The sequence below is a fragment of the Balaenoptera physalus genome (genome assembly GCF_965194825.1).
Source record: "Balaenoptera physalus genome assembly, chromosome: 20".
Classification (NCBI taxonomy): Eukaryota; Metazoa; Chordata; class Mammalia; order Artiodactyla; family Balaenopteridae; genus Balaenoptera; species Balaenoptera physalus.
The window spans coordinates 22,643,381-22,668,745 of NC_138901.1; the positions used below are offsets into that span (position 1 = coordinate 22,643,381).

At 48.7% G+C, this 25,365-nt stretch overlaps 1 protein-coding gene across 1 annotated transcript; it reads left to right on the forward strand.

Moving 5' to 3' along the window:
• The first annotated feature begins 5,838 nt into the window (after window positions 1–5,838).
• FZD2 (frizzled class receptor 2) lies at window positions 5,839–12,828 on the forward strand. The gene is made up of 2 exons (XM_082441312.1): window positions 5,839–9,653; window positions 12,550–12,828. The coding sequence occupies exon 1, from the start codon at window positions 6,963–6,965 to the stop codon at window positions 8,658–8,660; it is 1,698 nt and encodes a 565-aa protein (XP_082297438.1). The 5' UTR covers window positions 5,839–6,962; the 3' UTR covers window positions 8,661–9,653; window positions 12,550–12,828.
• Window positions 12,829–25,365: the final 12,537 nt, after the last annotated feature.

Genomic DNA, 25,365 nt, shown 5'->3' on the forward strand with positions numbered 1-25,365 from the left:
GGGTAACCAACTAGAGTCTCTGAACACTCAAACCCGTTTTCCACCTAGCGTCCAGAACCTACCCCATTGAGAGGAGAGTATTTTTGCTCAGACAATCAAACCTTTGAGGATTCAAAGTATGGGAAATCACATTCTCATCCTCAGTCCTCCCCTTCCTGAACGGATACACACACCCCTGCCCTTTAGGGTGGAGGGACCTCAGTGCTTCTGGAGGGAAAGAATACTGACCCGGGATTGAGGAAACAAAGAGGGGACCTGTAACTGCTAGGGAGGATGATTTCTCTGGAAGGAAGGGGTTTTAATGCGAAAGAAGCAAGGAGACAGGGACACATGCAATTACCAGGACTCTTCTTTGCAAAATGAAACGTCAGAGGGAATTCCCTGGCAGTCTAGTGGTTAGGATGCTGAGGGCCCTGGTTCAATCCCTGGTTGGGGAACTAAGATCCCACAAGCCGTGCAGTACCGTAAGAGTGGGGAATGCTGGGTAGAGACCCCCAGGTTTCCTTAGCTGGGAGAAGTTCCCTGTGCTCTCAGAGCATACCTGTGGTGTGTTGGCTGCTGTTGACTGGCTATAACACACAAGCCTTTCACCTTGTCCAGGTGGCACCCAGCAAGGACTGTTGCGATGATGCCAATGTATTATTTTCACAGCCCCCTACATCTGGCCCAAAGGTAAAATCCATAGACTTTTAAAAAATTAATTAATTTGGCTGCATTGGGTCTTAGTTGTGGCACGTGGGATCCTCGTTGCGGCTCTTGGGCTTCTCTTAGTTGCTGCGTCTGGGCTTTCTAGTTCTCGTGCACATTTGGTTGCCCTGGGCATGTGGGATCTTAGTTCCCCTACCGGGGATCGAACCCACGGCCCCTGCATTGGAAGATGGATTCTTAACCACTGGACCACCAGGGAAGTCCCGATAGATGTTTTTATGATCCCCTCATGCAAATGAGGCAGCTGAAGCTAAGTGAGAAAAATGACTTGCCTGAGGCCACTCAATAGGCGTAGGTGGAGCGAAAGCTGCAGCCCCAAGGCATTCTGAGCCCCCGACCAGGTTTACTTCCTCTCCACCAGCTATTTGCTCTACTCTCTGGTAAGGTTGAGACTTCTGCTCCAACAAACCATCCCACGGGGCTTCCCTGGTGGCGCAGTGGTTGAGAGTCTGCCTGCCAATGCAGGGCACACAGGTTCGAGCCCTGGTCTGGGAAGATCCCACATGCCACGGAGCAACTAGGCCCGTGAGCCACAATTACTGAGCCTGCACGTCTGGAGCCTGTGCTCCGCAACAAGAGAGGCCGCGATAGTGAGAGGCCCGCGCACCGCGATGAACAGTGGCCCCCACTCGCCGCAAGTGGAGAAAGCCCTAGCACAGAAACGAAGACCCAACACAGCCATAAATAAATAAATAAAAATTAAAAAAAAAAAAAAAAAAAAAAACATCCCACGGAATGGAGTGGGTGGCATTTTTTAAAAATATATTTATTTGGTTGCACCGGATCTTAGTTGCCGCAAACGGGATCTTCGTTGCCGCATTGGCATGCGGGATCTAGTTCCCTGGCCAGGGATCCATCCGCCTGCATTGGGAGTGTGGATCCTTAGCCAGTGGACCACCAGGGAAGTCCCTGGGTGGCATCTTTACAGTGGGCACTCAACAGTTATCCCAGATACCAGATTTGTAAGCCAAGAGATAATTGACAGTAGTGTCCCAGGATTTGGGGCAGAAGTGGCAGTGCACTGGGCACTGGGAACACCTGGGTTCCCAGCCAATAGCAGAAGCCCCAGACCAACCGGAAATACTCCTCAGGAAGGAACAGTAGCCAGGTTCTCCGCAGACCGTCACCCGCTAGACTGTAAGCTCCCTGAAGCTGCAGCCTAGGTCTCTGCAGACTTTGTCTGCTTTGCATATAGTAGATTTTCAATAATTTGTTGGATTAAAACAATAGCTATTATTTGCCAAGCTTTTAGCCTAGCATCAGGTCAAGCGAGTGCCATAATCTATCTCATTTAATTCTCACAACTGAGACAAGGTAAATAAAAATTCTGACTTGAGACTCTCAAGATCCAGGAAAAACAAGTCTGGGACATTCTCCTGTTGGCTAGACTCTTTCCTGGCCCTACCGCTCCTTCTCAGTGTCCCTCCTCCACAGCTCATGGCCCTTAAATATTGACATCCCCAAAACTTTAGTCTTCTCACCCAATCCCCTTTCCTAGGTGATCTCAGCCAATCTCATGACTTCAACCACAGGCTAAAGGTACCAGATCTAAATCTACCCAGAGCTCCTTCCTGGCCCTGTGTTAGAATAGCTAACTGTTTTCTGGACATCTTCTCTTGGACATACTATAGGCTTGACCTGGCTTGACTGTGCTCATTATCCGCCTGTCCCTGCATTTCCTAGCCTGGTTAATGACATCAGGGCATCTAGATCAGAAACCTTGGTTGGCCTCCTCCCTTACTCTCTCTTCTCTACACTGCCTTGGCTCAGTTCACACCCTCAGCATCTCTTGCCTGGTCTCTTGCAATCTATTCCTAACTGGTATCTCTGACTCAGCTGACTCAAGTCGTGCTCCTCCTAACTGTCCAAACGCACCATCTAAAACTTAAGTGTGGAGACTTCCCTGGCGGTCCAGTGGTTAAGACTCTGCGTTTCCAATGCAGGGGGCACGGGTTCGATCCCTGCTCGAGGAACTAAGATCCCACATGCCGTCCCACATGCCTCACGGCACGACCAAAAATTTAAAAATGAAAAATATAAAAGTTAAGTGTGACCATTTCACTTCCCTAAACGCTCCAGTGCATCTCCACCTCCAGGAGTCCAGATTATGTGCACAGTATCTCAGGTCCCTACTTATTTAAAACCTCCTCTGCCGGGACTTCACTGGTGGTCCAGTGGTTAAGAATCCGCCTTCCAATGAGGAGGACGCGGGTTCGATCCCTGGTCGATCCCACATGCTGCGGGGCAACTAAGCCCAAGCACCACAACTTCTGAGCCCACACGCTCTGGAGCCCGCGCGCCACAGCTATAGAGAAGCCTGTGCGCTGCAGCGAAGAGCCCTCACACTGCAACAAAGATCCCGCGTGCCACAACTAAGACCTGACGCAGCCAAATAAATAAATAATCAATTAATTAATTAAAACAATAATAAAAATAAAACCTCCTCTGCCATCACTCTCCCAGATGTTCACGGGGCTCTAACAGGACCAAAGTGCTTGTATACTTGTGCCCCCTGCCCCTTCCATCCATTTCAGTGCTACACCCTTGCTCATGGTGTTCCCTCTGTCTGGAAAACCTATCCCTGCCTTGAGATTATAAGTTCATATTTTTAAAAAATTAATTAATTAATTAGTTAATTTTTAGCTGCATTGGGTCTTCGTTGTGGTGCACGGTCTTTCTCTAGTTGCGGCGAGTGGGGGCTACTCTTCGTTGCGGTGCGCAGGCTTCTCATTGCGGTGGCTTCTCTTGTTGCGGAGCACGGGCTCTAGGCGCGCAGCCTTCAGTAGTTGTGGCTCGCGGGCTTAGTTGCTCCGTGGCATGTGGGATCTTCCCAGACCAGGGCTCGAACCTGTGTCCCCTGCACTGGCAGGCAGATTCTTAACCACTGCACCACCAGGGAAAGCCCCTAAGTTCATATTTGTATACCTAGCACCTTACACATGGTCTGCAAGGCCCTGCAGGTGTCACACCTGCTGGCCTCTCTTTACCTCATCCTATTTTACTCCTCAGTCCAACCTCAGAGGCCTCCTCTGCCCTCTCCAACTCAGTCAAATTCCCTCCCCAAGTATGCTTTCATAGCACCATGGACTTTCCCTTCGTAGCACTCAATCCTGTGGCAATTTTACATCCATTAAAGTGACTATGTGATGACTGTGAATCTCTCCCACTAGAATATAAGCTCCACAGGAATAGGGGTTGGGTCTGATGGTCAATATATATTTGTTAAGTGCGTAAAAGCACACAATTTTTATAGACATTAGGGGCTGTGTGGTGTAGGAGACAGAACACAGCTTTAAGATTCAAGCAGGCCTGGGTTTAAATCTCAGCTCTGCCATTTACTACGTGAACTTGAGAAAGTTGCCAAATCTTATCAAGGTCAGATTCTTCATCCATAAACACAATGCAATACCTACTTTATAGGCATACACATAATGTATGCGCAGTGCTTAGTAAGTGCTCGATAAACCGTAGTAATTACAATTACTAGGTATCCATTTCAGGTAAAAATGCTAGATAAATGTAAGATCTTCATAGAATCACTTTTTTTCTGGGATACCGTAAACTCTTAAAGGGCAGGGACACTGCCATTTTTCTCTGTCTTGCCCACAGCACTTACCACAGTGGTCTAAAATCAGAAAACTCAATAAAAATGTGTTGCAGAATGAAAGGTTGACTGAGTGAATGAAAGGATGTCTTTTATTTCTGTTTTCCAGCTTCAGCTCCCCCTTTGCCTTGGGGGTGGCTGGGGAAGGGATAGCTGTCACTCAAGCCTGGCCCTAGGGTAGGAAAACAGGTTTGTCATGGAAGGAAATTGAAGATGCTGCATTTCTATTGGAGATTTACTCTCAATTTCCTATCAGACTGTGAGAGCTTCCTGAGTGGAGTGGAGGAACCTGTCTTACTCATTTTTTGTTTTCACCGCTCAGCTCAGAGGCTTGGTACCAGCTCTAGAGATGTCCTGGAGGTAGAGTAGGAGGGGAGATTTGAAGAAGCAGCACCTTGGGCTTAGTTTGGGTCCCACAGAGCAGGACAGCACAATTTTCCCATTCCTAGACTGCTCTGGGGTGAAGGTGGACTTGTGGGTGGAATGGAAATAAAATGGAGAGCTAAGGCATAGCCCCCTGATTTTGAAGGGAATCTTTCTGCCTAAAGTAGTGAAAAGTCGACCTCTCCAGGAAATGATAAGGAGAATTTTCATGTTGTAAAGAACCTGAAAATCTGTATTTCATTCAATCAAGAAAAAAAAAAAATTTGAATCCTATCAAACCTGGATCCATTGTTTTTACCTATGACTTAGAATTTTCTTTCCTTCTTCCTATTCTCTTCTTCTTTTTTTCTCTTAGGTTTCTCTTTTTGTTGTTGTTTGGTTTTTTGTTTTGTTTTTAAAGCAGTCCTTTTCTAGATTGGATCAGGAAACAGCTCGCCAGGCTGGGAGGATTTGGCCCATACAGAGAAGCAAAGGGGTTTTCTAAACTCAATTTTCTTTCTTCTTTTTAGGTGTCCCCCCTTCCCTCTGAGAGACAATAAAAATAATTGATCCATCATCCAGTACCAGGCCCAGGAGATTTACATGCAAATTCCCGCTCCCCTCCCCAGAACCCCCTCTCAAACTTAAAATCCAAGAAGGGGGAAAACAGAAGAAAACCTTTCTAAGCTAGCCGGAACCCTGCTGGCCACCGCCATCCACCCCCAGCCAGGTAAGTGTGGGTGTGTGTGTGTGGGGGGGTTAATCCACACAACCGTCCAGCCTCCTCCCTCGCCACACACACCACCCGTTTCTGGTGTGGAATCACTTAAGATTTGGGTAAAACTCCCCTCTCTCCTAGGAGACCAAATCTGGAAGCTTTTAGGGGGCGGGGGCAGAGGTGGAGAGAGAGGAGGAAAATTCCCCCAAACGTCCTAAAAGAGTCATCTCTTCAACTCAGAACTGCTCGTCATCCCCCACTCCCCACCATTAACCTCCGATTAAGACCTCCTCGTTATGGCAACTAAACTTTACTTTGCATAATTAAGATTTGCCTCGGAAGAAAGGGGAGGGAGAAGCCGCAGCTCTAGGCCATTCTCCTTCACCTCACCCCCTCCCACCCCCGCTCCAACCCTCCAGCTCAGGGCCCCTGAGTTCCTGAGTTTTCTCACTTTGAGGTGCCACCGAACACAAAGAACCATAATGGGCTCCTTTGTGCTCGCTACGGGGCAATTACGCCCCGGAGTCCAGGCCCCTTTAAGAGCCTCTTAAAGAGACAGGCTCTCGTTTTTCAGAGGGTTATTTAAGGGTGTATGCAGGGGGAGGAGCGAGGCAAACTCCTAGGGGTCTACATATAGGGCGACAGGAAATTTTGTCTGGATTCCATGGGAAGGGGCTGAGAGAAAAGTCTTTGTAAACTGATAGTTTAAAAAAAATCTCTCCCTTAAACAATTTTTTCTCAAACTTAATATTTTTTTTACTTGATCTGAAAAATTGGACTGGAATAGGTGGGGTTCGAGGAGCAGGGGCGGAGGCAAGGATTTAAAGAGGCCCTACCCCGGAGAGCGCCGTGGCCCCCCCGGAAGAAGAGTGATCCAGGGTTGAGTGACTCGGGTCCGCCGCAGTTCGGGGAACGTGTGTCTCCGGATCTCGCCGCCGCGACTCCAGAGAAATCCCGTGCTGGGCAAAAAGCCCTTAATATAATAATAGCTTGTCTCTTTAAAAAGCAAAGGGGGGGGGAAAGTTTTGTTGGCATCTGGTTTCTGATCTCATTATGTTGTGGTTGACCAATCCAGCCCTCGGGGCTGATCCTCGGGTTTAAATCTCATTGGCCGAGAGAACATTTTGGGATGGTGCTTAGAGCTCGACGGGGCGGTTTCAAGGATCCCTTTTTTGGGGGGCTGAGGAGAGGGCGGGGCCGCCGGCGGGGGCCCCCTTGAAACCGACTAATTGGGATCGGAGAGGCCGAGGTGAGGGCTGGAGGAAGGCACAAAGGAGTCGCTGGGCGGAGAAGGGAGGGGAGAGGCGAGAGGAGGAGGACGAGGAGGAGAGAGGGCAAGCAGCGCGCGGTGTCTCCGGCGGCTCAGTCCGACCTCGGCGAGCCAGCGGGCGGGTGCGCCGCCCCCCTCCCCCGCCCGGCCTCCCCAACTCGGCAGCCGCGAGCAAAGTTTGCAAAGAGACGCGGGAGGCGGCGGCCGCGGCGAGGCGGCGGCGGGGAAGGCGCGCGGTCTCGGGGCTGGGGGCGGGGGCGGGGGGGCGTCCGGGAGCCGGGTGGGGGGCGGCGGCCAGCATGCGGCCCCGCAGCGCCCTGCCCCGTCTGCTGCTGCCGCTGCTGCTGCTGCCCGCTGCGGGGCCGGCCCAGTTCCACGGGGAGAAGGGCATCTCCATCCCGGACCACGGCTTCTGCCAGCCCATCTCCATCCCGTTGTGCACGGACATCGCCTACAACCAGACCATCATGCCCAACCTTCTGGGCCATACGAACCAGGAGGACGCAGGACTGGAGGTGCACCAGTTCTACCCATTGGTGAAGGTGCAGTGCTCGCCCGAACTGCGCTTCTTCCTGTGCTCCATGTATGCACCCGTGTGCACTGTGCTGGAGCAGGCCATCCCGCCGTGCCGCTCGATCTGCGAGCGCGCGCGCCAGGGCTGCGAGGCGCTCATGAACAAGTTCGGTTTCCAGTGGCCGGAGCGCCTTCGCTGCGAGCACTTCCCCCGCCACGGCGCGGAGCAGATCTGCGTGGGCCAGAACCACTCGGAGGACGGCGCGCCCGCGTTGCTCACCACCGCGCCGCCGCCGGGCCTGCAGCCGGGTGCGGGGGGCACCCCGGGCGGCCCGGGTGGCGGCGGCTCGCCCCCGCGCTATGCCACGCTGGAGCACCCGTTCCACTGTCCGCGCGTCCTCAAGGTGCCGTCCTATCTCAGCTACAAGTTTCTGGGCGAGCGCGACTGCGCGGCTCCGTGCGAGCCGGCGCGGCCCGACGGCTCCATGTTCTTCTCCCAGGAAGAGACGCGCTTTGCGCGACTCTGGATCCTCACCTGGTCCGTGTTGTGCTGTGCCTCCACCTTTTTCACCGTCACCACGTACCTGGTGGACATGCAGCGCTTCCGCTACCCGGAGCGGCCCATCATCTTTCTGTCAGGCTGCTACACTATGGTGTCGGTGGCCTACATCGCGGGCTTCGTGCTCCAGGAGCGCGTGGTGTGTAACGAGCGCTTCTCCGAGGACGGCTACCGTACGGTGGTGCAGGGCACCAAGAAGGAGGGCTGCACCATCCTCTTCATGATGCTCTACTTCTTCAGCATGGCCAGTTCCATCTGGTGGGTCATTCTGTCGCTCACCTGGTTCCTGGCGGCGGGCATGAAGTGGGGCCACGAGGCCATCGAGGCCAACTCGCAGTACTTCCACCTGGCCGCGTGGGCCGTGCCCGCCGTCAAGACCATCACAATCCTGGCCATGGGCCAGATTGACGGCGACCTGCTGAGCGGCGTGTGCTTCGTGGGCCTCAACAGCCTGGACCCGCTGCGGGGCTTCGTGCTGGCGCCGCTCTTCGTGTACCTGTTCATAGGCACGTCCTTCCTCCTGGCCGGTTTCGTGTCACTCTTCCGCATCCGTACCATCATGAAGCACGACGGCACCAAGACGGAGAAGCTGGAGCGGCTCATGGTGCGCATCGGCGTCTTCTCGGTGCTGTACACGGTGCCCGCCACCATCGTCATCGCCTGCTATTTCTACGAGCAGGCCTTCCGAGAGCACTGGGAGCGCTCGTGGGTGAGCCAGCACTGCAAGAGCCTGGCCATCCCGTGCCCGGCGCACTACACGCCGCGCATGTCACCCGACTTCACCGTCTACATGATCAAATACCTCATGACGCTCATCGTGGGCATCACGTCGGGCTTCTGGATCTGGTCCGGCAAGACGCTGCACTCGTGGAGGAAGTTCTACACCCGTCTCACCAACAGCCGGCACGGCGAGACCACCGTCTGAGCCGGAGCTCCGGCGCCGCGTCCCCAGCCGGGCCGGCACCTCGCGCTCCGCCCCCAGGGAGGGGAGGGGGGCTCCTACAGACTCCTTATTTTATTTTTTTAAATAAAGAACAATCGAAACCATTTCTTTTTTAGGTCGCTTTTTAAAGAGAACTCTGCCCAACACCCCCACCAGGTTTGTAATTAAAACTGTAAATAGTTTTTGTAAATTTAATTATATATTTTCTATTTAAAAGAAAAAAGGAAAAAAAAGGGGGGGGGAGCAGTGAGGGGCGCCAGGCCTGAGGAATGGGGAAGAGGGGGAGTTGGGGGGGCGTTTCTCCTTTCTTCAATCCCCTTTCAAACACCACCCCCTACTTCGGTTCCAGTATTTTGGTGCTTTGACAGGGCTGGGCCTGCTGGAAGAGGCTATGAGTAGTTGGGAGTTACTTTCAGGTTCTAAAGCCAAATTTGTGAGCCTTCTCACTGACGCTGGGTCTGTGGAAGCAGTTGGATACTTTTGATCAAGACTTGGATTCGTTTTGATTTCCCTTTCCCCCTTTCTCACTTGTCCTGTCTCCTTCACTCGATCTTTGGAAACTTCCCAAAGGAGATGAAGACGTGGAAAAAAAAAAAAAAAAAAAAACAACCCGAACCGAAGGGTGGGGAGAGGGCGGAGATCGTGTGAGGAATGGCCTCCACCCCTACCCTCCGGGCCCACCCCCCTGCTGGCAGGAAGATCTTTCTTCTCTGACTCTTCTTCTTTTCAACTCGCTGCCCCGAGCGCTTGGAGGGGGCAGAAAGTGTTTTGCGATGTGTGTTTTGAAACTACCCAACCTCCCCACCCCACTACGTTGAGTACCGATCCTGACCGCCTCCATTTTTAGGGGGAGCATCATCAGCTCGCAGATGCTGGGATTTGGAGATCACCTTGCATCTTTCTCCTTTCCCCTGCTGTCTGCTCCTCGCCTCCTCTCCCCCCAACCCCCAACTGACTATCTCCTCTGGCATTCAGGTTAGCAGTTTGTGGGGTGGTTTGTGCGCTATGTGTGGGGTTTTGTTGTTGTTGGGGTTTTTTGTTTTTGTTTTTCAAAAAGCAATAAAATGGGTTGGGTTGGAGGGAGGGAACGGATGGATGGGCTGGTGGGATTTTTAGTTTTCCTTTGACAAAAGACTGGTTTCTTTTCAAACTTGTCCAGAAGGGGGAAGGGGGGAAAAAACGTGGGTATCTTTGCTTTGGAAGAAGGCTCTGGGCAGGCTCTTTGTGACTGTGGGGGTGGGGTTGAGTGTTCACATGACATTCTATATCACAAGATTGATAGAATGTTTATAACATGTTTCTTATCTTCCCCCTAACCCCCACAAATAAAAGTCAAGACTTCTCTTAAAGTATCTTTCACGCTGGTATGAGAATTGCAGTTTCCAATACACATCATTTCCCTCAACTATTTGGAGTATTTTAGAATTTTAATTACCATGGATCGATTTGAAGACCAAAGGATGGGGTGAAACAAGTTTGCCCCATAACTCAACTTTTCAGCATCTCCTGTTTCTTGATAATAGTGCAAATTAAAGCTAATAATCATAATAATAAAGTGCATTTAATTATCTTCTAGAGATCTAGCCCTTTAATTGTATTTAACAGGGTTGTAACATTTTATTAGTTTAACCAAACCACACCTCCTCCTTCCATCTCCCCCTGACCTAGTTGGTTGGGGTTGGGGTGGAGAAGAGGTTCCCTGCTTTTTCAGCCAAACCGTGGTAGGGAAAATGGTGCCTTAACACCCTTTGTTAGCAGGCTTTGGGATAAGGGAGAAAGTAAGTTAGAACCCCTACTTCGAAGTGTTTGCGTGTGTTAGTTTATGTTGGGGGAGGGGATCTGGAAATGTTTGGTGGTAATTGAACACGTATGTGGGGCTTTGTTGGGAATTGAATGAGGCCTGGGGATTTCAGCAGAGTCCCCTTCCCCAAATGTATAACCCTCCCCCAGATGATTTGTACCAGTGGCCAACATTATAAGTTAAAACTAGCCTTTTCTCAAATGATGGTACGTGTGAAGTCCCAACAGGAGATTCCCTCAACTATCAAAGAAGCAGGCCAGGGAGGTGGCACCGCCCTGTAGCTCCATTTGTTGCAAGATTCTAAAGGAACCCCACAAGGGCTGCAGGAAAGAGTTAAATTACAAACAAATTGTGAGCGTCTTTCCTGGAAAGAATGGCCAAAGCTTGCGAAAGGGGGGATGGGGAGGTGGGGGGAGGTTTCCAGTGGCTGGGATGGAGCCCAGTGGGAAGAGGAGTGCTTGTCTCTGCTGAAGATTTGAGAAGAGCCTCCCCTGCCTCTCAGCCCCCAGATCCCAGTTCTGTGTGCTTTGGGTACATTTTGTCAGTGGACCGTCATGCTGATGGCAGGAGGAGATGGTAGACTAACAACAATACCATTTTCTTCCCGGAGTGGGGTGGGAGCGAGGGAATTTTGGTAAAGATCCTTCTCAACCCTCCTCCCTCAAAGTCACCAACGGAGGGGAAAAGGGCCTGAGAACACTGAAAAAATAGGTTCTGTGGCTGGGGAGAGGACAGATAATAAGATAATTGCCTCTCTAGGAAAGGATACATCTTCTAGATGCCCTTCCCTTCTCTAAAGGGCTGAATTACCTTACAGAAAGTATGGGGAACTTTCTCTCTGGCTGCTCTCATTGCTCTAATGAAACAACTCTTAGACGGAGGGTGTAGAGGATTTAGGGGACAAAGTGCCCTGGAGCGGAGACCCATAAGTGAAACACTTGAGCTCACTGCCACCCCTGGAGAGAGGTCTGTCTCCGCTCCCTTGTTGGGAAAACCCAGTTAAACACATGGGCTTGGAGGTGTACTTTCACAGATTTCTAGGTCGCCCTTTAGATAGGACATGGTTTACCCCTTGTAAGTGGGTTGGTCCCTCCATCTGGAAGAGGGAGGCTTTGTCTGGTGAAGGGTCAAGGGCCCAGTAAGAAAGCCCTTCCACTGGGGCCCCCAGGCCTGGGGCAGGTGTTAGGCCACGGCTGCTTTCTACCTGCCGTCCCAATCATACCCCCTCCCACAAAGGAGCAGCAGTGCTTGGTCTCTAGGAGCAGGGCATCTCTCCTCCAGACTCCCCTGCCTCATGGATCAGACATTTGCTTTTCCTCCCCCTATCCCCAGACGCCCCTCCTGAAGATGCTTCCACTCCTGACAAACTGTTTGTCCTTTGAAGTGCCCCAGAAAAGAACACTAAGGTTTTCTAAGACAAAATTCTTCTGGACATCCCCAAAGAGTGAGGATCAGTGGGATCTGGACTTCCAGATCTTTCCAAAAAGCTCTCCAAGAGGGTGTTGGGATCCCTGATCTGGGCTAGATTCTGGAAGTGGGGAGATGCTGTCCCAGGGTGCCGTGGGGCACATGTCTGGGGGAGCAGAGCCCAAGCTCCTGCCATTTCTGAGGCATCATCCCTTTGATAATCCCATTGCTCACTGTAGTAGGGTCCCTTCCTTCTCCAGACATAGTCTCCTCACCTCAAAATGCCTCTTAAACTTCTGGGGCCACTGACTCCTCTGAGAACCTGAAATATCTTTGGACATCCTCCTGGGAAAAAGTGGCCAGACCCCGGAACACAATTTTGTATGTAACTTTAGGGGGGTTATGCATTGTCTATCTGCACACCCCTCCCCCACACCATCCCCAAGCTGGTTTTTCAGTCCCTGGTTTAGACATTATCTAGTCTTCATCACTGGGTAGCTCTACTTCTCCATGGGGCAACCTTTACCTTCTCAGACTCCAGGATCCCCCAGCCTGTAATTCCCTCTGCTGTGGAAAGGAGGGTCAGGCGGGAAAACCATCAGACCTACAAAACCAGGAACACCCTCAAACTAGGTTATTCACTAGATCCTGTCTCTCTTGCAGGTATCAAGATGCAACAGAGTGGAATGAATGTTAATACTTTCATAGTCGAGGGAAAAAAGAAGAAAGAGACAGACCATGTGTGGGGAGTTACAGGCATTGGCATGACACAGTGCCAGCTGTGAGCCCTTGGGGACGTCTCCTAACCTCTGAGCCTCAGTCCTCATCTGTAAAAGGTGATAGTACCTGTCTGCAAGGTTGTTGTGAAGATTAGATCAGATGATGCATGTACAGAACCAACACATAGTAGAAGCTCAATAAATTGTAGCACTCTTCCAATTACTTAGGATAAATTCCTAAAAATAGAATCACTGGATCAAAGGATGTACATTTCTTGAGGACTTTTGGACTTACTGTTACTGGTAGTTTTAACAAAGCAGAATGATTTCCTGTGCGCCCACTTTTTCTCCCTGACTCAGGGTACCAGCTCACAATCTAGAGGATCCCCGGGGGGGTGGTGGGCAGGGTTTTTCTCCCTTTCTCTCCTCTGATTAGGACAGAAATGTCTTACCCGCCTGAGTGAGCAGGGCACACACGCAGGCGGGCTCTCTCGCTGGCCGGCTTTGAAGCTGGCTAATTAGGGCTAGGGCTGTCACAGCTGGCTTCCCCTGTACCTTTCCCTCCCCCTGCGCCTCTCCCTCCCCCTGCTCTGCCCCATCCCCAGTCTCATAGCCTGAGAGCGCCTCTCCATCTGCCTTGCCTTCCACTGCCGGCTTGCGGCTCTTCCCAGCCATCTGGGAAGGCCCTGGGATTTGAGGCCTGGAAGGGCCAAGGTGAAAGCAGCCGAGAAAGGACAAGATAGGACCTGGGACATGGAACAAGCTCATAGACCATTGATTGGGTTTACAAAGGACTGCCTGTAGCCCCGGACCCCTCCTTATTCCTCATGAAGTCTGGAGAGGAGCCGGCCTGGGCCGGGGGCTGAGCCCTGGGCCCTTTGTTTGAAAGCCAAGCTTTCTGAAGGTTCCAGCCTCCCAACCTGGCCCTTATAATTAGCCCCAATCAGAGTGTTTATGTCGGGGCCTCCTGCGGAACTCACAGCCCCATGATTTCATTCCAAACTTGGAGGGGGGGAAGATCGAGCGGGGAGGGGAGGGAAAGGGATTTGTGTGGGGATGAGCAAAAAAAGGGAGGTTGGGGGTAGGAGGTAATGAGGAGACCTGGGGTGAAGGGTAGAGGAGAAGGTCCTGGAGAGGGGAGGACCACCACCCTCCATTTGGCCATTGCAGGGGTCAGGACCCCTCCCAGGGTAACTGGCGCCCTAGCATCCTGACCCTGGGCCAGGCCTGCATGCCTCTGGGCAGGCTCTGTGGGTGGGTGGGCTTGTGCCAGTCGGAAATGGTTGGATGTAATTAACCCGGCTAATCACCATCCTCAGCCTGGTGGGAGGGGAGGGTACAGCCCAGAGCCTTGGCTCCCCCAGGAAGCTCTGGTCTCCCTATTCTCCTTCCTCTGACTGGGGCCTGGGGTGTGCCAGCCTCTTCGGCTCCTGGGGATGGTGGAGTCAGAGGGTGGGCAGGGAAGGAATGTAGGAAGGAAGGTGCTTAATTCTGATCTCTGGCCTCACCCAGCATGTGACTGACAGGAGGGAGTATGCCTGAGGTGGCCACAGTGGTCGTGGTTGGAGACTGGGGGGTGACAGCAGGAATCCTGGACAGGAGGGAGAGAGGATGCCCAGCCACTGCTCCAGGTGGCACTGGGTGTGTCCCAGAATCAATTAGCATCTCCTTCCAGGTCTAGGCCTCCCAGGGAACTCTGGCATGGGATATGGCTTGTAGGGAATTAAGCGTACTGGGTTTAGTGTCCTGTGGGTGGGGAGAAGGCAGAGTATGGGGTCTGAGCTTCTAACTCCCCTGCTTAAAATACTGTGAAGCCTGCAAGGCATGTCCCAACTCCCGCCCTCACTCAGCACATACAGCTTTCCATGACGTGGATCTGGCTCCTATGTCTCCAGTCTCACTTCCCATCATTCTTCCCTACACTTTCACGTGCCAGCCTCCAGAACCCTTATGTTCTCAGACCAACCATGCTCTGTGACTTTGCACATACCGTTCCTGTGGTGCAAATGCCCTTCCCTTCCCCTCACCTGGATATGAACTCCTAGCATCTCAGAACTTACCTGAGGTCAGGCAGCCCTTCCGCAGAGAGCCATATCCCAAGCCAATCCTGTCCCCACACTGTGTTCTCGCCTGTCACAGCATATCACATTACTGTCATTCATCTCCTTTCTTGACTGTGACCTCCTTGAGGGAGAGTCTGTGTTTGGTCTTTTATCTCTTTATCCCTGAGCCTAGTAATATGCCTGGCACATAGTGGGTGCCCAAGATCACAGGTTCTGGAGCCAGACTACCTGGACCTGAATCCTGCCTCAGCTCCTTGCTAGCTGTTGATCCTGGGCAAGTTAATCAACCTCTCTGTGTATTATCTGTAAATGGGGATAGTGATTATACTTACCTTGCAAGACTGGTTTGAGAATTAAACAAACTAATTCAAGTAGAATGTTTAAAAGGCGCCTGGCACCTAGTAAGTGCTTAATAAATTCTAGTTAAGTTTATTCATTCATGTGTTGGCTCCATAGATGTGTATTTAGTGCTTACCACGAGTCAGGCACTTGCTGAGTTCTAGAGATGCACAAATTCAGTCTCTGCCCATATGTAGCCTGCCATCTAGTTTCTTGAATCAGTGAATGGATAAGTATTAGGTGTAGTACTTGTGAGTTTGGTTGTTATATGTTTTGTTAAGCAAGCTCACAATTTAACTGTTTGAGAATGTGTCCAGGCTCAAATATGGGATCATGGTCTACTTGGATTGTGTAAAACAAGCAATGCAACTGGGGACAATCCCTGATAAAGTTGACATATGTAATCTTGGTGTTTGGAGAACATGGGAAAGCTTGCCCAGGACAGAGGGTCCTGGAAGCCTCCTGCTCAATCTTCACTGCTAATGAGAATGTTTTAAAAAATATTTTTTCTACAAGGCAGAATAATTACTCTCATAGAAATATACAATGAACACATCAAAATTTTCATTTAACTCATTAGTTAGTGAAGGTAAGACATTCAAAGTAGAATCCAAAGAACAGAACATATCTAGGCCACCAAGAAATAAAGTTGCTTAATGCAAAACTGGGCAGTTTCCACTGGACAATAATCAATTGCATCTCCACCAGACACAATTTACATGGACAAAAATCATTTCCATTACTATCGGTTGTCTGAGTTGTAAAATAACTGAAGATAATAAAACTCAGAGACAATCTTCAAGGACATACAGTAATATTTTTGACCATTTCAAAGTCTTTTAGTTTTCTTCGATAAGAAGTTCTGAACTCACATACCTCAAGATGACAAGTGCCACTCACCCCTTCCAATCAAAGAGCTTTAGTGCCAGTAGGGAGCCCAGTTCCATCCAGAGAGAGCTGGAAATCTTCCAGCCATCCCCAGCCTGGCACAGCCTATGTCCACCTTTTCTTCCCCACCTTTATCTCTCTGGCTCTTCTCTCTCCCTAACCCTAACCCCACCACTCACAACCCCTCTAATTGTGCAGCCAATCCATTCATCCCTCTATGTGGTAACCATCATTTATTGAACACTTTCTATATGCTAGACACTGCTAAGCTCAGTGCATTCATAATAGCATTTAATGTTCAAAAGAACTATGAAATGAGTGCTATCTTTACCTCACATTACAGCATATTAAAGTACCTGAGGGAATTGCCCGGTGGTCCAGTGGTTAGGACTTTCACTGCCATGGGCCTGGGTTCAATCCCTGGTCGGAGAACTAAGATCCTGTAAGCTGTGTGGTGTGCCCAAAAAAAAAAAAGAAAGAAAGAAAAAAAAAGTACCTGAGATTCATGGAAACAGCTATTCCGAGGGCACCTAGCTAGTCAGAGCAGAGCAAAGGCAGTCAGACTCTTTTTTTTTTTTAATTTTTTATTTGTTTTATTTATTTTATTTTTGGCTGCGTTGGGTCTTCATTTCGGTGTGTGGGCTTCTCACCTCGGTGGCTTCTCTTGTTGCAGAGCACGGGCTCTAGGCACACGGACTTCAGTAGTTGTGGCATGTGGGTTCAGTAGTTGTGGCTCGTGGGCTCTAGAGCGCAGGCTCAGTAGTTGTGGCACACGGGCTTAGTTGCTCTCCACCATGTGGGATCTTCCCGGACCAGGGCTCGAACCCATGTCCCCTGCACTGGCAGGCGGATTTTTAACCACTGCGTCACCAGGGAAGCCCAGCAGTCAGACTCTTAACCACAATACCAGAAATAGTAAATAGGGTCACTTCTCATGCCAACTGTTATTAACTGGTAGTGGCTACCTGGAGGATTGTGTTGAGATGGATTCTGAGGCATCCTCTTGGTTCAGTGGGTGATAGTGCTGGGCTGTAGTAGTGATGTCTGCCATGGTCACCGAATCAGAGAATGTAAAGGTTGGCAAGCATGCCAGATGCTTGTCAGGCTGGCTTTATACTATATTGTCTCTTGCATCATCTCCTGAACATTTTTTTTTTTACATTGCTGATGGCAGCTTCTTACTTTAAGGCCTGAGCCCTGAGCCCTCCCTCAGTGTCTGGATCTTAATGCCACTTTTCTAGGTCTTTGCTACTCGAAGTGTGATCCCATCAGCTTTCTGCCCTGCCCTCCCCAGCCTCCCCCCACACCCAGCAGTGCCGGCACCTGGGAGCTTGTTAGAAAAACAGAATCTTGGGTCTGACCTCATACCTACTGTATCAGAAGCTGCATTTTAACAAGATTTCCAGGGGATTTGTTTGCACATTCAAGTGTGAGGAGCACTGGTCCAAGGGACCGCTTTACTCAACTGCACCTGCCCCCACCTCAGTAGCCAGAATCATCTTCTAGAAAGGTGCTGGCTCAGGCCCAGGTCTACATATTCCCAACGGACCCTAATACTTAGCCCAGCAGAACCAGATGCATTTACCAACTACTTCAATTGAGGTATAAAGACTTTAAGACATCTTCCCCCACCATGGAAAAACCTTGCAGGATTCTCTGGCTTTTCCCACTAGGGCTGTGAGTGCCTCTGGGTCTGCTGGCCACACCTCTACAGCTCAGCACCACATCCTTTCCTGTTTTCTGAGACTCTGCACAGTCTCCCTGAGACCTCAAGAATCCAGCCCGACCTCTCCACCCTAGCCTTTGAGACCTTTGCCCCTTCTCATAGCGGTCCGAGGAGTTAGGTTGGAGTTGGATGGACAGCACAGAGACGTGGAGGAGAAATAGTTGCTGAATTTGAGAGCAATAGCTGCTCATTCAATCATTGGTTCAACCTGTGCTGTTGAGAACTGTTCTTTGCCAGGCACTGAGGGTACAGCAGTGAATAGAGCATTGGTCTCTGCTCTTGAGGAAAGTGGATATGTAAGCAGGTAATGGCAATGGAATGTGATACAAAAGGCAGACACTAGGGTTGTCAGGAAAAAGACAAGGGTACTCTATGCAGAGGGAACAACATGAGCAAAGCCATAGAAGAACATGGCCTGATCAGGGAACAGGGAGGAAAGTGGGCCTGGGCATAGGCTGAGTGTGGAGGAGAGTGGCAGGGCCGATCTAAGTGAGGATTTGGGATGATCCCCAGCAAAATTTAAATCTCATGGTGGCTTGGGCCTGTAGCACATGTCTGACCCACCCCTGCATCCTCTTAACACCAGATCTCATTTCTTTACTGACGTAAGCCAATCAAAATCAGGAAACATTCTCTCTCTCTCTCTCTCACACACACACACATGACATGTTTAACAAGACATGTTAAAGTGAAATGTTAGTGGGTTTGGGATCTATGCCCTCTCACCAATCAAAGACTGGTTCCATCCCTGCCAATACCCCCTTTTCACACAAGTAGGAGCAAGAACGATCAGTGAATTAAGGAAAGAACTCTAGGGCAGGACTTTGGGTCTCATCTAGAGATGGGGGCAGGCTTGGCTACATGTATGCACCAGATCTGACTGTGTGACTGTGCCTGTGTGTGTGTGTGTGTGTGTGTGTGTGTGTGTATGCACATATATGTGTGAGTGTACACATGCCACACCTCTGGGGAGGGGCAGGAATTCATTCCCTTGAAATCTCAGGAGATATCATTCCAGTTCCTTGTCACAGACAGAGGGATAGACTGTTCCATTGATGCCCCTCTAAGATTTATATGGGAAATTTACTTGGGGCTTGAAAAGTGAGGTGACTTTAATACATAACTTCAGATTCTTTGACACTCCTCCTCTTGAGAGGTGGAGTCTATGTCTCCTCATCTTGAATCTGGGCTCCTTTGACCAGTTGAGTGTGATGGAAGTGATGTTCTGTAACATCCAAGTCTGGGTCACAAAAGCCTAAGCAGTTTCAACCATGTTCGTTGGAACCCTTGCCTCTTGAGTGGCCTGAGCTGCCATGTAAGAAGTCAGACTAACCTGAGGCCGCCATGATAGAGAGGCCAAATGTAGGTGCTCTGGTTAACAGCTCTAGCTGAGCCCAACTTTGCAGCCATCCCCCCCTGAGACACCAGACATGTGGGTAAAACCACCTTGAATCCTCCAGACCAGCCTGTCCTCCAGCTGAATATCATCATGTCCTCAGCGATGCCATGTGGAACAGAAGATTTACCCAGCCAAGCCCTGCCCAAATTCCTAACCCATAAAATGGTGAGCTATAATAAAATGGTTGTGGTTTTAAGCTACTAAGTTTTGGGGTACTTCGTTATGCAATGGATAACTGAAACAAGTGGAAATAATAATAATTAAGTTTATTAAGTACTTACTATGTGTCTGGCACTAAGTATTTGACATGTATTAACTCTTTCATTCCTAAGAAGAGGATTCCTAACTCAAGGGGACAGCTTGTAAGTGGGATCACTTAGAATTGAACCCAGGCAGTCTAAAACCAGAGTCCATGCTCTGAACCCTTACCTTAGACTGTATAATAATAGAGATTAAAAGGATCTGAAAGATCACACGACTGAATTCCTTTATTTTACAGGTAAAGAAGGGAATACCATTACATTCACCCTTGTAACGTGTATAATTCAATGGTTTTAGTATCTTCACAGAGCTATACAACAATCAGCACTATCTAATTTTAGAACATGTTCATCACTCCCCAAAAAGAGAGGCCTATTCTAGACATTTCATATGAATGAAATCATACAACATGAGGACTTTTGTGTCTGGCTTCTTTCACGTAGTATCTTTCAAGATTCATCCATGTTGTTTCATGTATCGGTACTTCATTTATTTTTATTGCCCAATAATATTCCATTGTATGGACATGCCACAGTTTATCTACTTAAAAGATGGAGAACCAGGAGAATTAAAAGAAGAACCCTAGGATCCCACAGTCTCTTTGTGCCAAGTCAGGACCAGATCCCAAGTTTGATGACTCAGTCTATGGAAAGAAACAGAATGGAACATTCTTCTATCTCAAAACCCCCTTCCTTCTGGACCATAGTAATGGCCTCCTATCCCAGGGTCACCTTACCAAAAATCTTGGTTTCAATCTCTGCCATTCACTGTAGATGTGCAAAAATGACTAGCTCCTTCTCAGGGCTTCTGGGTGTGCACGTGCATGCACAAACACACACACACACACACACACACACACACACATACCCATTTTCATCAGAGCTAGGTAAAATTTCTGTTGATACCGTCTCAGTGATCAGAATTTTTGCTTTCAAAGGTATTAACCTGGCTCAAGGTCCTGCACTAGGAATTTCTCTTGTCCTTCTCTTCTTTCCCATTCTTTCCTCGTGTCATTTAAAGTGGAAAAACTCTATGACTACATGTGGTTGTCAGCTTCTAAGTTGGCCCCCACTGATCCCTGCTTCCTGGGGTTCATGTCCTTGTGTAATCTCTTTCCTGAGTGGGACTGAGGCATGTGAATGAGCTTGGAAGCAGATTCCCTTCCCCCAGCCCTGCCCTAATCAAGACTTCGAATGAGACCACAACCCCAGCCAGCAGCTTGACTGCAACCTCATGAGATACGCTGGGCCAAAGACACCCACCTGAGCTGTGCCCAACATCGTGACCCAGAGAAGCTGCAAGATAATAAATGTTTGTTGTTTAAAACTACTAAGTTTGGGGAATTCCCTGGCGGTACAGTGGTTAGGACTCGGCGCTTTCACTGCCGGGGCCAGGGTTCAATCCCTGGTTAGGGAACTAAGATTCCCACCAGCCGCGTGGTGAGGCCAAAAAAAGGAAAAAAACAACTAAGTTTGGGGATGATTATTTACATAACAATAGACTAATTGCTATGTAATAACTAATACACTGCATATTGAAGAAACTTGGGGGTACAAATGATGTATATGCTAAGCAAGAAATAGATATAAGAGAATTCTTTCCTCAGTCCATCTATCCATTCCTTCACTCATTCTTTCAACATGCTTTACTTGCTTTGCCTCTAGGGACACAAAGATGAATGATACCATTTCTGTCCTTGAGGAACTTCCAGCCTAGTGGGGGAGGCAAACTTGTAAATGAATTATTAAAATTTTAGTGAAAAATGCTAATAGAGGAAGGTTCAAGTTACCAGGGCAATACAAAAGAGGAAGAAAATAATTCTGCCTGGAGATATGAATAAAGCTTTGTAGGAACATTTGGTTGGTGTTTTGAAGAATGAGTAGGAGTTTGCCAGACAGGCAATGGGAGGAAGAGCATTCCAGATAGCAAGAGCCATAAGCACATATACTGGGAGACCAAGAAAGCCCAGTATGTTTGGGGACTCACAGGTCATCCCATGTGGCTGGATCTTAGACCACTAGGTGACAGAGAAGTCTGGCAAGGGAGGTTGACCAGGCAGTCAAGGTGCTTGGTACCAGCCTCAGGTTTTTGGCTTTTATCCTGAAAAAGAAAATGAAGAACAGGTGGAAGTCTTTAAACCAATGCATGTTGTGGTCAGATTTGTGTCTTAGAAAGAGAACTCTGAAGGGTATGGAGGATGGCTGGAGAGAGAAGGCTGAAGTCAGAGAGGTCAGGTAAGATGCTGATTCTAATCCAACGGAAGGGTGGTGAGGCATAGATGAAGCATTGTCTGTGAAATCTAGAGGAAGGTGAAGGAGAAAGGAGGAAGGAGCTCAAGTTGTTTTCTAGCTGGGATGACTGGGTGGATGATAAACCACTTACCAAGAGAAGGAATAAAGATAACACTGGGGCAGTGGAGAATCTATTAGCCAGGATCATGTAGATTATGCCGCAGTAAAAAATAATCTCAAAATCTCACTGGCTTAACAAAACAAAGGTCTCTTGTTTCCTCCCTCATATTACAGATCCCATGTGGTCAACAGGGGTCTCTTCTCCATGTGATCATTCAGGGATCGAAGCTGACAGGGGCTCCCCCATCTTGTAGCTACATCACCTGGAACACGTGGCTTCTTCAGACACCTCTTCAGTTACACAGCAAGAGAAGAGAGAGATACTAGAGAATCGTGTATGGGTTTTTTACTACCCCAGTCCAACACTGATGCACATCCACTTCCACTCACATTTCATTGGCCAGAACAAGCCTTGTGGCCTCTCCTAACCACAGAGGGTTGGAAAGTATAGGAGAGCACATGGGATACTTGGTGAGCATGATTATCTCTGCCACATGGAGGTAAGGAACTCAGTTTTGAACACATTTACTTTAAGGAGTAGATATCCAGTAGGCAGTTGGAAATGTGGTCCTGATGCTCAGACAAGAGTTGGGAGCTTGAGCTGTAGGTCTGAGCGCTAACATTGTCCCTGCCTTCTAGAGGGCTTACATTCTAGACAGGGATGAAAACATACAAAAATAGCTGTATCTATAAGAGGTCAAGTTACATGCTATCTGGCTATGAGCAAATGACCATGAAAAGAAAGATGGAGGAGGAGTCAGTCCCACGATGGTGAGTAGAAGTCTCCTAAGCAAAGATCAATGATAGCAGACCTCTCAGTGGACTGACAGACCTAGGCAGGTAAGGAGTTTATGGAAGCAGCATAGTATGGTGGATTTGGGGAGAAAGGGTGCAAGGCAAAGGAGATAAGCACAGAAGGGCAAGGGGTGGGCAGATGGTAGAATGTTTTAATGCCAGGTCAAGGAGCCCAGGCTGCAGTTACGGAGCATCAGTGGAGGATTTGGGAAGGGACAGGTAGATGTGTGAAGAATGGATGGGCAAAGTTTTTGCATTACTTTTCTCCTTTCAGTATAAACCAGCTCCCTCTCTCACTTGCATGCATGCAATTGTACACTCCCCCCACCACACACACACACACATTTTCTGCCCAGATCCCAGTTCTATATCTTAGTCCTAGATTATAACTGATTTGTCACTGTTACCAACTAGGCAGTTTACCTGAATTTCTGGCCAGATAATTCCTTCCTTCCTTCCTTCTTTCTTACCGAGATATAATGGAGAAAAATGCATAAAGTGCATTTTAATTTTAAGTAGAGATGAATGAATTTTTACACGTCTACACTCACGTAAACACTACTTAAATAAAGATATAGGACATTTTCTTCCTGCCACCTTCCAGTGAGTCCTGTTCTAGAGGTAACCACTATTCTGGCTTCTATCGCTATCAGTTAATTTTGCCCGTTCTAGAACTTCTAGAAATGGAATCATATACTATGCCCTCTTTTGTATCTAATGTCTATGAGATCCATCCAGATGCTGGGATCCTGGCCACATTCTGAGCTGTTCCAGCTTTTAAACCAATTTGCCTTTCTTCTCTTCCACTTTCCTTCTTTTCTTTCTACCTTCCTCCCTTTCTTTCTTCCACCGGTGTGTGGTTAGTATATACCTTGGCACAGGCGTTCAGGAAACAGCAGTGAGCAAGGCAGGCTTGGTTCTTGCCCTGTTGGAAGTGTGTGCCCTACTGGGAGGGACAAGGTGAAGCACCAGGTCATTACAGTACAGCGTGATGAGCACAGTGCTTGTCAAGTCCAGGGTGCTATGGGAATTCACAGAAGAGGCATCAAACCCCAACTTTATGGACCACGGAAGACTTCCTGGAGGAAACATCTAAGCTGAGGCTTGAAGGATGATTAGAGAATTGTGAGCAGTCACCTGTGTAAAACCTACAAGGCAAGAGAAAGAATAGTGCTTTCAAGGAACTACAGAAAGTTCAAAGTACTAGTTCTGCTTGGCTGGAGCATGGAGTGCAAAGTGGCTGCAGGCCAGGCGGGGCAGATCACGAAGGGCTTTGTAAGCTCTGTTAAGGAGTCCAAACTTTATCTGGGAGCACTGGGCCATCACTGAGGCGCTTTCATTAGAAGAGCAAATGAAGGCTTCGTTTATTTTATCTATTATTAAATTTGATTTTGATTGTGAATCATTTTTTAAAAGGCATTTTAGTTTTGGGGTAGGTACACACATGGTACAAAAGGGCACATAATGTATAGAAATGCATACCTTATTATATTAATTTAGTTTTTGTTTTTTGTTTTTGTTTTTGTTTTTGTTTGGGTAGGGGCATGCCACGCAGCTCGCAGGATCTCAGTTCCCCAACCAGGGATTGAAGCCGAGCCACGGCAGTGAAAACCTGGAATCCTAACCACTAGGCCACCAGGGAACTCCCCTGTATATTAATTTTGTATCCTGCCACTTTACGCAATTCATTGATGAGCTCTAGTAGTTTTTTGGTGGCATCTTTAGGATTTTCTATGTATAGTACCATGCCATCTGCAAACAGTGACAGTTATACTTCTTCCTTTCCAATTTGGATTCCTTATTTCTTTTTCTTGTCAGATTGCTGTGGCTAGGACTTCCAATACTATGTTGAATAAAAGTGGCAAAAGTAGGCATCCTTGTCTTGTTCCTGATCTTAGAGGAAATGCCAAAAGGGCATGTAATGAAGCACAGTTCTCCCTGGCTCTCCTGTTCCTGACTCCCCATAGGTGTGGCTTTTAGAATGATTGCTTTGGCTGCAGTGTGCAAAGCAATACAGTAACGAAACAGGAGTGAAAACAAGAGAATTTTTAGGAAGGTATTGTGCATTCCAGATAAGAGAGGATGGTAGCAACCACGGGAATGATTAGAGAGACGCTGAGGAAGCAGAAACAACGGAAAGTAAGCATTGATTAGACATGGCATATGAGAGAGGAAGGGGTCAAGGATGACACACCAGGAAGGAGGAAAGTTCCCTTCAGAGAACCAAGGGGGAACGAGAGGGGGCACAGTTAGGGGAAATGTGGTGAATGGTCTGCAAAAATGGCCACCAGCAACGCCTTCCCCGTGCTTTCATCTATTTTTCTCTCTCCTTGAATCCAAGTGGCCTTGTGACTTTCTTTGACCAACAGGATGCAGCAAAATTGATGCCCTGACAGTTCAGGTCTAAGTCTTAAAATGCTTGGCACAGCTTCCTCTTTTGCCCAGCCACCATGTCAAGAAGTCCAAATGCCCTGCAGGAGAAAGAGAGGCTACATAGAAAGAGAGGGAGAGAGATACCCTCTGGAGGATGAGAGGCGATGAAGAGAAAGAGAGAGGTCCAGCCAGCCCCCATCTCTTCCAGACACACCAGCCCAGGCTTCAGCCATGGAGCTGTGGTGAGCTGTACACACCAAATCCTGCCTGAACTGCAGAATTGTGGGCAAATAAAAGATTGCTCTTGTTTTAAGTCACTCAGTTTGGGGTGGATTGTTATTCAATAGACAGCTGAAAGAGGTAGGAAGGGGTGGGAGAGAGAGAATAGGAGTTTAGTGTCTTGCCCATCTCTACTTTAGAGTTCCATAACCATGGTCAGCTGTTTTCTTCTTTTCATTTTTAAAATCCCCATTATCTCTGCTAAACACCTGAAGCTTTATAGTCTGGAGCCTTGGTCTAGGAGGTTCAGGTGTCCTGGTCTGTTGTTTCTCCAGTGCTCACATCA